General features: G+C 34.7%; 1 protein-coding gene across 3 annotated transcripts in view; it reads left to right on the plus strand.

The window, feature by feature from the left end:
* Positions 1-12,700, plus strand: part of LOC103095430 (galactocerebrosidase-like) — a 235,621-nt gene that overhangs the window by 153,564 nt on the left and 69,357 nt on the right. For all 3 annotated transcript variants that reach the window (XM_056810588.1, XM_056810587.1, XM_056810586.1), the window contains exons 5-7: positions 479-618; positions 1,451-1,489; positions 7,495-7,625. In XM_056810588.1, the coding sequence (XP_056666566.1) occupies positions 479-618; positions 1,451-1,489; positions 7,495-7,625 (310 nt within the window). The remainder of the gene's footprint in view (positions 1-478; positions 619-1,450; positions 1,490-7,494; positions 7,626-12,700) is intronic.

Below are 12,700 nucleotides of genomic sequence, written 5' to 3' on the forward strand. Positions count from 1 at the left end.
TCTATCCTCTGAAACATTAGGCACATTTCTTAAATTCAGTAAACATTTATTAAGTGCTTTCTATATACTAGGCAGAAACTCTGCCATCAAGGAGTTTACTATCTAATAGGGAAAAGAGTACACAAAAGGAAGCTCTAAGAGGTAGCTTATATAGAGAAACTGAATAAAAATGGGGTCATCTGGATATTTCTGAGCCTACTATGAAGGACTCTCTAGCCTCCAGTCAAAATAGAGAGGCAATTGATAGTTGAGAAGGTATTGAATATCAAAAAACATTTTTTCCACTTAAAAATACTTTAATATTTTTGGAAAAGAACATGGATATCTATTCTGTCTGTGAAATTCATCAGACGTGTGTGTGTGTGTGTGTGTGTGTGTGTGTGTGTGTGTGTGTGTGTAAAATACTAAGCATTACTTTAATGTTGATTGACTTGCTCTATTAACTCAGCCTTTTATCCATTCATTATCTCTTTCTTAGGGTTGCCATGGGCATTTCCTGGTTGGCTAAATCCAAGTAGAAGAGATCCCTATGCCAATATGACAATGACTGCTTTATATGTTGTGTCTTGGATATTGGGTGCTAAAAAACATCATAAATTGGACATTGATTATATTGGGGTTAGTAATATATTTGAATTTATCTTTCATTTTTTTCCTTTTTTACCCTGCATCTTTAGTTAAATTTTATATTTAGATGCTACTACATTCCATCATGTAACTGGTCCTTCTTGTCATCTATCTAATTTTTTCCTTTGGTAATGTAAATGGCCTTTACTTCTTCAGAACTGCCATTCAGTTTCTTCCCTTCTTCTGTATCTCCATCAGGGACTGGGAACTGGAGAGATATTTTCTAGTCTCAGTCTTGTCACTAAGTAACTATGAGAGTTAAGACAAGTTACTTAATCCCTGGGCCTTTTGCTCTTTCCTCTGTAAAAGAGGGGAAATGGGTTTGTTTGTCAGGGTGCCTCTGAAATTCTGTGATTGTCTAATCCTAATCCTAATGAATTTCATTAGTATTCCTTGCTATTGTCCTTCCCATGGCTATTAAGAATTTGATTTGTTTATTTGGTTTAGTAATAAATTTTATGGATGCCCATTTGACAGATTGAAACATAGTTTGCTGACTAATATCTGACCTGCTTTTAAGAATGTAGGCAAAGGATTCATTTTTTTAACCAGTTGTTTTGAAATTTTTCTTTTGATTTTGTTCCCTCTGCATTTCTAGTAAATTGAACTGTATGTTTAATTCCTTTAAAATAATTTTATTTCTTTAAAGGTATCCTAATGTCTTATAAAACATAAATATATGCATTCTCTAAGGACTGAAAGTAAAAAAAGTGACAGTCACATAATTTGAAACATGGAAAAGAAGTTCCATTTATTATGACTCTTGTTTTGCATTTGAACTTTTATATTGCAACCTTATTTAAAAATTTGTTTTGTTTTTTAGATTTGGAATGAGAAAGATCCTGATAAAAACTATATAAAGGTTTGTAGTACCTTGAAATGCTTAATTTCCATATTGTTGCCAAACAAGGAAAATTATGAGCTCACAGAAATTGAAGCTGTGGCAACACCAAAATATTTCTGTAATATGTTGCTTTTAACTTTATTGTTTAAAATCTCCTATTCGCCTTGGTGTCTTAGCATTTGTTTCATGCTCTAATAGATTAACTCCAGAGACAATGAAATAGTAGCTCAGCTCTATTTAGCCATTGTAGAATCCAGCACGACACAGCACAGACTGCAGTGGGAGGAATTGAGGCTACCAAGGTCTAGCCATGAGAGAAGAGGGTTGAACCCAATGGGATCTGGCTCAAACAACATTTGTAAAGTACTCAGTTTGGGACCCTAGAAACAGCCTAACTCACCCCAGGCCTGAAAATGACCAAAATAGAAACTCAAGACAGTTCTCCTCTACCCCAGGAGTAGAGTTGACCTTCAACACATAGGCAAAATTTGTGAAAAAGAACCCCACAAAATGAGTAAATGATCAAGAAAAAGCCTGACTCTAGAACAGAGATGACCAAAATGCAAGGTCAGAAGATAGCAGGACAAAAATGAAAAATGCATGATACCTCAAAGGAAAATATGAAAGTCTCAAAATGAATCCTGAAAGAGCTCTAAAAAGAGGATAAAAAAGTAGTAAGGGGACAGCTAAGTGACTCAGTGGATTGAGAGTCAGGCTTTTAGACAGAGGGCCCTGGATTAAAATCTCACTTTATATGCTTCCTAGCCATATCACTCTGGCCAAATCACTTAACTGCCATTGCCTTTCAATACTGCTCTTTTTCCTTAGAATCAATATATAATAATGATTTTAAGATAGAAGTTGTGTTTAAAGAAAGAGTAAGATTTGGAAAAAAGTTTAGGAAAGAAAATTAATAGAAAGTCAAAGGTTTAGAACCAAAATTATTGAAGAAAACAATTCCCTAAATAAAGAAGTGCAAAACCTCAAATAAGAAAAAATTTTCCACCCCCAAAAAGGAAGTACAAAAATCAAAAGAAGAAAATGGATCTCTGAAAATTATAATTAGACAAATAGAAGCTTTTGACTCCTTAAGACATCAGGAAACAATAAAAGAAATTCAAAAGAATGAAAAAATGGAAGAAAATCTGACTTTCTCACTGGAAATACACCTAGATAGTAAATCTAGGAGAGATAACTGACAAATGATTGAAATTCCTTGATATCCTCACACCAGAAGGGAAAAATTGAAAGAATTTACCAGTCACCCCCTAAAAGAGATCCCAAATTAAAAACTCACAAGGCTATTATAGCCAATTTCTAGAACTCCTGGGCCAGGGAGAAAATACTATAAGCAGCCAGAAAAAAAATCAAGTATCATGGAGCTATAATTAGGATTACAGAGGACCTAGCAGTTTCTACATTAAAGGACCAGAAGTCATGGAATATGATATTTTGGAAGGCAAAGGGTTTAGGACTACAGTCACCTACCTACCCAAACTGAGAATAATACTCTAAGAGTAGAAATTTATATTTAATGAAATAGAGGATTTCCAGGCATTCCTTATAAGAAGAATAGAGCTGAAAAGAAAATTTGATTGTCAAAATATGACACTCAAAAGAAGTACAAAAAGGAAAACAAAAAAAGAAAACTCAAGGAACTTAATTGGGTGACACTCATTACATTCCTACAAGGGAAAATGGTAATTAGGATACTTATGATATCTATGTTATAAGAGATATATAAAATACTTGTGGTACTTAAAAGAATCAGTCGGTTTTCAGACTGATTACATTATGAAAGTTATGATGATGCTTAATGCACTCAATGGAATTTTGGGGGCCAAACTGACTCCTACATGGGAAGGTTATAAGAAACTTATATTTATAAGACTTCAGATACTTAAAAAATTTAGAATACTTAGAATATTCAAAGTACTGAAGATATTTAAGAACTTTAGCTATTAGGGCAAGGAATATGAGTATACATAAAGAGTTTAAGGAGTAAAAGGAATATTAAGGGATGATAGATAAACAAAATTGAAGGATAAGAACACACTGGAAAAAAAGAAAAGGAGATAGAGCTGAATTATTTCACATGAGGAGATACATAAATAGGTACAGTGGGGACATGATGGGAGAGTAACAAGCAATTCCTGAACCTTACTCTCATTGGAATTGGCATAAAGTGTGAATGAGATTCATATTTGGCTCTAGAAACTTGTCTTACACTATAGGGAAGCAAAAAGGGAAGGAAGAATAAGAGGAGGTGACTGAGAGAAGTTAATCAGGGGAGGTGGTAATCAGAAGCAAAGCATTTATGAAGAGGGTAAGGCTGAAAGGAGAGAAAGAAAGATAAATGGGAAAATAAGATGAAAACACAGATTACAAATGTGAATGTAAACAGGATGAATTCACTCATAAAGTCAAAGAAGATAACAGAGTGGATTAAAAGGCAGAATCCCAAAATATGCTGTGTACAAGAAATACATTTAAAGCAAGGAGTTATACACAGAGTAAAAGTAAAAGGCTAGAACAGAATATACTGTGCTTCAGCTAAAGTTTAAAAAATCAAGGGTAACATTTATGATACTAGACAAAGCAAAAGTGAAAAATGATCTAGGGTTTTTTTTTTTCAGAAAGTAGATCTAATTAAAAGAATTAAGGAAGAAAATTACAAATTACAGCTTGATAAAAAGTACCATAGACAATGAAATCATATCAGTACTAAACATATGCACCAAATGACATAGCATCCAAATTCCTTAAAGAGAAGTTACATGAGTTATAAGAGGAAATTAAAAAATAAGACTATATATAAGAACTAGATAAATCAAACCAAAAACAAATCAGAAAGAAATTAAGTTTAGATTTGATAGACCTCTGGAGAAAGCCAAATATTAATAGAAAGGAATATACCTTTTCCTGGTATCTTCAGAAAAACTGAGCAGGTATAATAGGACATAAACAATTCATAACCAAATGCAAAAAAGTGGAAATAATAAATGCATCCCATCCAGACCATAATGCTATAAAAATTACACTCAACTAAGGGCCACGGGGGGGGGGGGGGGACTAAACCTTTTCTTAAGAAATGAGTGGGGGGCAGCTGGGTGGCTCAGTGGATTGAGAGCCAGGCCTAGAGATGGGAGGTCCTAGGTTCAAATCTGGCCTCAGACACTTCCCAGCTGTGTGATCCTGGGCAAGTCACTTGAACCCCATTGCCTAGCCCTTACCACTCTCCTGCCTTGGAGCCAATACACAGTATTGACTCCAAGACAGAAGATAAAGGTTAAAAAAAAAAAAGAAATGAGTGGACCAAAGAACAAATCATAGAAACAATCATTGAAAAGTAGAAAGAGGAAAAGCAAATTACCAACAGGATAACCAATAAAGAGGGAATTAAAGCAATTATTGCCTGTTTGTATGCCAATAAATACATGAATATTAAAATAATATGTTAATTATCCAGATTAACAGAAGAGGAAATAGAATAAACAACCCTATATCAGGAAAAAGAAACTGAACAAGCTAATGAATTACCCCACATGCAGATGAATTCACAAGTGAATTCTACTAAATATTTAAATAATAAATTCTGATAGTTTATACACTATTTTGAAAAATAATCAAAGAAAGAATTCAAACAAATTCTTTCTATGACACAAATATGATATTGATAACTAAATCAGGAAGAGGAAAAAAAGAAAGAAAACTATAAACCAATCTCCCTAATGAATTTGGATGCAAAAAATTTAAAATACTAGCAAAACGATTACGGCAACATCTCACAAGGAATGATAATAATAATAATAATAATAATAATAATAATAATAATGACACAGGTGGATGTAATACCAGAAATGCAAGGATGGTTCAAAATTAGGAAAACTATTAGCATAATTAACCATACCAATAACAAAACCAGTGAAAACCATATGATTATTTGAATAGATGAAGAAAAAGCTTTTGAAAAAAATATATCCTTTCCCATTAAAAACACTAGAGAATACTGGAATAAATGTAACATTCCATATTAACATTTGTAAAGGGATAAACTAAAAACTTTCCCATTAAGATCAGCAGTCAAGCAAGGATGTCCATTATCACCACTACTGTCCAGTATTGTACAAGAAATGCTAGCTTAACAATAAAAGGAGAAATTGAAGGAATTAGACTAGGCAATGAAGAAATAAAACTATCATTCTTTGCAGATGATATGATGATATATTTAGAGAATTAACCAAAAAACTAATTGAAACAATTAACCATTTTAGCAAAGTTGCAGGATATAAAATAAACCCACAGAAATCATCAGCATTTCCCTATACAATGAATAAAACCCAACCATAAGGGATAGAAAGGGGAATTCCATTTAAAATATCTAATGACAACATAAAATACCTAGAAGCCTACTTGGCAAAATAAGCTTAGGAACTGTATGAACACAACATCATGCTTTTTCACACCAATAAAGTTAAATCTAAGCACTTGGAAAAATATTAATTGCTCATGGGCAGGCCAAACAAATATAACCAAAATGACAATCGTATCTAAATTAAATTGCCTATCCAGTGCCATGCCAATCAAACTACCCAAAAAGGATTTCATAAAGTTAGAAAAAATATTAACAAAATTCATCTGGAAGAACAACAGATCTAGAATATCAAGGGAATTAATGGAAAAAAAAAAGTCAGGCGACCATAATACTAGTGTTTGAAAAACCTGGAGATCCAAGCATTTGGAAAGAGAACTACTTATATGTAAAACACTGTTATGAAAACTGGAAAACAATATTACAAAATCCAGGCACAGTCCAACATCTCATGCTCAAAATGAGATAAAGTAAAAATGCATATATGATTTAGAAGTAAATTGTGATGCCATAGACAAATTAGAGGAGCACAACATAGTGTATTTGCCAGACCTATGGATATGGGAAGAATTTATGATCAAATAAGACATACATTATGACAGGTAAAATAGATAATTCTGACTACATTAAATTAAAAAGGTGTTACATTATCAAAACTAAGACAACTAAGATTTTAAGGGAAACAACAGAGTAAGGGAAAAAACTTACAGTGTGTGAATGATAAAGGCCTTATTTCTCATATATGCATATGTGAATCAAATTTATTTTAATAACAAATTTCTACATATGTTTTCCAAAGTTACATAATCCAAATTGTTTTTCTCCCTTCTCTCTGTTCTTCCAGGGCTGGCAAGCAATTCAGACTGGGTTATGCATGTATTGTCACAGAAAACATATTTGCATATTATTTTTATAAATTAATCTTATAAAAAACTAAAACATACTCAAATAAGCAAGTGATAAATCATAGGCTTCCATCTGCATTCTTACTCCAACAGTACTTTCTCTGAAGGCACATAACAGTGGAATAATTTTATAAGAAAAAAATGAATATTGGATTACCATTTTATTACCAATTGATAAATGGTCAAAGTATAAGAACAGATAGTTCTTAGATGAAAAAATTAAAACATCTTTAGTCATATGAAAAATGTTCCAGATAAGTATTGATTAGAGAAGTGCAAATTCAAACAACTCTGAAGTACTACCTCACACCTATCAGATTAGTTAGTATGACAAGGAAAATGATAAATGTTGGAGGGAATGCAGGAAAATTCATACACTAATATTCTGTAAGTGAAGCTGTGAACTGAAACAACCACTCTGGAGAGCAATTTGGAACCATGCCCAAAAGGCCATAAAACTCTAGCCTTTGAATTGGCAATACGACTACTAGGTCTGTATCCCAAAGAAATTAAAGATAGGAAGAAGGAACCTACTTGTACAATGATATTTATTTATAGGCGTAATTTGTGGTGGCAAAGAACTGGAAACTGAAGGGATCAAATGGAGAATGGCTGAACAATTGTGGTATATGATAAACGGGTATATTATTCTTTTTAAAAAATTAATGTCAGCAATTTCTGAGTCATTTAATGCATACAGACCATTTATTGCTTTTGTTTTTTGTTTATTTTTTTTCCTGCTGAAGGCCCTAAGAAACATGCTTAATCACAAAAAGCTGAACAGAGTGAAAATCATAGCCAATGATCACAACTGGGCTCCCATTTCCGTTTATTTGGAAGTGGATGCAGAGTTCACGAACATCGTTGATGTTATCGGGTAGGAAATGCTTGAGATTTGTTATTTGCTGTTTTTGCCTTACATATCATAGTTTATTTGTGTTTTTCACATCTTTACAGTATCATCTCTTCTCTGTTTCTTTTAACCAACTATATCATTGATAAGACATCTGCACCAGATAGATTGGTGCTTCTGTCTTATTTAACATTTTAATATTATTTTTAGGTCACTTCATCACAGTATAAATATAGGAAAAAATTTTAGTCAGACACAAAGGAATCTAACTCATTGATTTAGAAATTCTGAATTAACAGTTCTAAGTTAAAGTATGTGATAGAATTCCACTGTTAGGAATTGTAAAATTGTTATTAAGTGAAATTGGCTTCCCTGGATGCTCATACTTTCAGGTTATCTAGATTTTCAATCTTGCCTTGATTCAGTTTCTTTTCTTTTTTTTTTTTAACCCTTATTCACTACTCCTTTCTATTTAGCTCTTTGATCCCAGGTTCAAATCTTAGCATTTTCAAGCTATAAGTGACCTTAGCCATAGTTCTTCTACCATCTAATTTTATAAATGTCATCTCACTGCTTAGTACCCAATAATGATTTAAACACTTATTGAATGACTGTAACTGGTGATTAGGAAAAACTTAAATTATATTAAAAGCTCACTTTGTGTAGGAAACAACGTTAGCTTTTCTGAGGGAAGATTTGAAAATTGAAAAATAGATATTTGGTCCCCACCTGTATTAGTCTTCATTAATCTACAAGATTTACTTAATGATTGCTATGTTCTAGGTACTGAAAGGATGATATTCGAAAATAAATATTGCTTTACTAGTTTAGGGATAAGAAGTAAAGTGGCTGCTTGAGAAAAAACTGGAGCTTGAAGCAGAGCTGAGAGGGCATGTTAATTTCAATTGCTGACAGTTTATAACTGTTTTTCTATGTCAATTATTCTCTCTGGCAGTTGGGAGTTGCTCTCTGGCAGTTGGCAGAGACACACTCTCAGAGACTCTCTCTCAGGGCTGGAAGAGGTAACATCTTTGCCTCTCTGTGCAAGAGAAAGATCTGAAGGAGCTCAGTGTTTTCCTTTCCCAACTTGGGAAACACTAGTGATTACCTATTGTGGTTTTATAGATTGTTTAACTCTGGGAAGATGAAAGAAAAACCTGATCCTGGGTTTGGACTGACTCAGAGTCCTAACCTGATTCTTCTTGAAACTCATCCAGCTAGCCTTTGCTATTTTATAATTTGAAGGCAAAGTTAAGATTTATAAAGATAATAGAGGTAGTTTTATTTAGATAGTATAAATTTTGGTTAGTCAGATCAGGGAGGATTAGTGTAGCTTGTCTAACACAGGAGAAGCAGTTCCTTGTGGAACCTGGGAGTTTATTTGGGTGGATTTAGTATCCTTTAGAATTAGAAATCCTTTATTTATCCTTACATATTTCAATAAATACTTTATTTTATAATAAGAGTCTCTTTAGCATCGTTGTGCCTAGCCTGAAGGGAAGTTCACATTTGAGCTTCACCTCATCTCTGAGGATACTTTTGCTTACCTCTATCAAAAGTACCCAAACAGTTTGAACCTGATTGGTGAGTTAAACAGGTTTTGAACCTATATTGGAACAGTTTTTCCATCTAAATATTTTATTTCATAGCTCACTAATTTATTTTTACAGTACCAATGCTAGGTGCCAGGGATGCAAAGACAGAAATGAAATAATCTCTACCCTAAGGAGGCTTTATTAGGGAAAAGAGCATATATACATAAATAAATACATAGCAGACAAATATAAGTTAAGTGATCTTTTGGGGTGGAGTATATTAACAGAAGTGTGGGGTATCAGTAAAAAGCTTTAATGGAAGGTTCAGGAACAGAAAAAGAACAAAATTCTAGGAGGCAGAGGTAATATGGGAGAGTATTCTTGTCTTGGAGGAGAACCCAGTAAAAAGATGCAAAGATTGAGAGAATGGAGTATTGTGCATGAGGGATAGTAAGAAGATAAGTTTGACTGTACTGTTCAGTGTGTGGAGTGGATTAATGATGTAAAGGTATGGTGAGACCAAGTTGTGAGGGGCTTGCCAGAAATGGCTTACATAGATAAGCACTAGGATGGCTTAACAGTGATTGAGAGCTTCTTCCACAAGCCAAGAAATGGCAGAGTCCCCAGACTACTTCACTTGCTGGCTTTTTAAACTCAGTCTAAACCTCTCCCTAAGATTTTCTAATTGGCCAGGGTTTCACCTTAGTCCCTACACATCACATTCCTTGACTTCTTGCCAATCAGAAATCTCCTCTGCCATGCTGGCAAATTAAGACACATGACTATGACACCCCATTAGGTAAGTCTTCTGGGATTGGGCGGTCCCCCTAAATATTTAATGCACACAATTGATAATGGTAATTTGTGAGTCATCATGCAGATCAGAATCTGTTTCTTTTTGAGTCAGTTACTACTTCTGGAGGAAGAATTGGAGAGAGGAGAAACTTGAGACAGGAATATTAACTCTGAGGCTGTTGAAATAATCAAGGTGGGGAGTGATGAGAAGCTCAACTGGGGTGGTATCCAAGTGAGTAGAGAGAAAGGAATGAATATAAGATATGGGACAGTAGAAATGACATGAATCGGCAACTGATTCAATATGTGAGATGAATGAGAGTTGGGAGTTGAGTATAATAACCCTGATGTTGTAAACGTTGGTGATTGAAAGAAGAGTGAATTTGGGAGGAAAGATGAGTTCTGTTTAGACATGTTGAGTTTCATCACCAGATCAAAGTACACTTAACAGCATCCATTAGAATTCTCTAACAGGCAATTGAAGATGTGTAACTGGAGATCAGGAAAGAGATTAAGGTAGGATACATAAGTCTGTGTATAGAGTCGGTGAGGCATTTAAAGAAAGAAGAGAATGAAGGATTCAGTCTTGGTTTACATCACAGTTTGAGGGCATGACAAGAATAAAGAACCAGCAAAGGAAACTGAGGAGTTACTGGAGAAAGAAGTCAATAGTGTCATTTTAAAGAGAGATCCATAAAGATGAGGATTAATTAAAAAGGTCATTAGATATGACATTAAAAAGATCATTGGTAACTTTGGAGGGAGAAATTTCAGTTGAGTTTTGTAAGCCAGATTATAGGATTGAGAGTGTAATAATGGTGGTTATTAGGATTATAATAAAGGCCCTGTCTTTGATGGTATTTTAGTGGAGTTCACAAGGGCTTTATAGAGAAGGGCCTGAGTGTATAGAAGAGCAGGAGATGTAGGTGGGTTGACTCCTACTTTCCTTTCACCTCCCTTGAGTGAGGCTTATGATAGCTGCTGCATGGGTAAATTGGGGTTCCCTGATAAGAAAGGGTGATGGAGAGTTGAAGAAAGGTCAATAAAATAAACCCAGGGTTAACCTTCAATTCCCTGGCACAGAGAAGATCCAGAGACAAGCCTAGGTTGAGGCTTTGCCTCAGTGGGGGAGGGTTTTGATGGCTCTCTGAATCTTGCCTCAGATACCTTCTCAAGTTCAAACCAAGGTGCTTGACAAATCTTACTGTAGTTTAGCTGTTTATTGATGAAACCAAAGGCAGTTTGGGAGATGGAAAGAGGGACTGGGTATCCTTAATTATTTTCCTAATACCGTCCTTGGTCTTGGCAGCTTTTTGTAGCCGACCAAGATTTCTCTGACCTGATCCCCAACTAAATTATCCAACAATTTAATATATAAATATATCTAGCCTAAGGAAACTATAAAGCAGGTGCAAGAGGGCTGGAAGGAAAAGGGAGCCAGTCTCCTCCTTCAGTGAGGTCATGCCCCCCGCTTTGGGGTTTGAGGTATCTGCTCCTCTGTAGGGATGTTGTTAGAGGTGTCAGACAGATGATAGCTCTACAGTAGAAACTTGGAAATAGAAACAGAATAAATATCCTTCTGGCTCTTGGTGAGATGCTCAGCTGGGAAAACACATCCTGCTTGGTCAAGATTTCAGCTTTAAAAGCCAAGAATTCCATATGGATCTTTCCCAAGTCTGTTCACCTTTCCCACGATGCTTTGCTCTCCAACTGACATTCTCTGCCACTCAAGCCCCTCATGCAAAGATTCCAATTTCCTCTCTTGCCCTTGTCTTTGGTCATGGATAATTTAGTTGGGGATCAGGTCAGAGAAACCCTGGTCAGCTACAAAAAACTGCCAAGATCAATGACAGTCATTATAAGAGGAAGTAATGGGTATAGATAGTTGTGTGATAGTTGGCTGAGAAGAGGAATAGAGATATAGGGAGATCATTTAATGAGATGGTATGTCAAGTGAGGGTTTGTTTGTTTTTTCCAGAATGAGAATCTTGGACAGGTTTGTAGCAGCAGGGAAGGAATTTGTTCATAAAGATCAATTAAATTCCAAAATATTTAAGGAGTTTTGTGTATGTATGTGTAGTGGCAAAGTACTGAAAACTCAGGTGATGCCCATCAATTGAAGAATGGTTGAACAAATTGTGGTATATGATTGGGATGGAATACTGCTGTGCTATAAGAAATGGGCTTTTAAAAAACCAAAAAACTTGGAATGAACTACACAGGATAATGAACAGTAAAATGAGTAGAACCAAGAGAACATTATACCCAGCTACAGAAATAATGCTGAAAGAATAAATATGTGAATGTTACTTCCAGAGAGTGAACTGTGAAAGGCAGAAGCAGCAAAAGACTTAATTTATTTAAACGTGTGTCTCCTGGTTGATACTTTCTGTGATGGGAGGCAGGAAGATGGGATGGATAAATTTTATTAATGAATAAATAAAAATTTTTGAAGATTAGAGAAAGAAAGAGGATTATTTTATGGGCAGTATGCTGTAGAGCATGTGGTACATGTGGAGGAGTTGACTTTCATGAGGGGGAAAATCACTTCTACTGACTGGTAAGACAGGAAGACGTGAGATGTATTTACCAAAAGACGTGAGATGTATTACCAAAAGTGAGATACAGAGAAGGGGAGAAAAGGAATCTCATGACAAATAGTCTCGATTTTTTCAGTTATAGAAGGGAGGCTGGAGGAGGGAAGAGGTCATTGGAAATAGCCTCTGTATATTGTTGGATAGAAAATAAATTAGAGGAATAAAAAGATTG

This window comes from Monodelphis domestica, chromosome 1, assembly GCF_027887165.1.
Source record: "Monodelphis domestica isolate mMonDom1 chromosome 1, mMonDom1.pri, whole genome shotgun sequence".
Lineage (NCBI taxonomy): Eukaryota > Metazoa > Chordata > Mammalia > Didelphimorphia > Didelphidae > Monodelphis > Monodelphis domestica.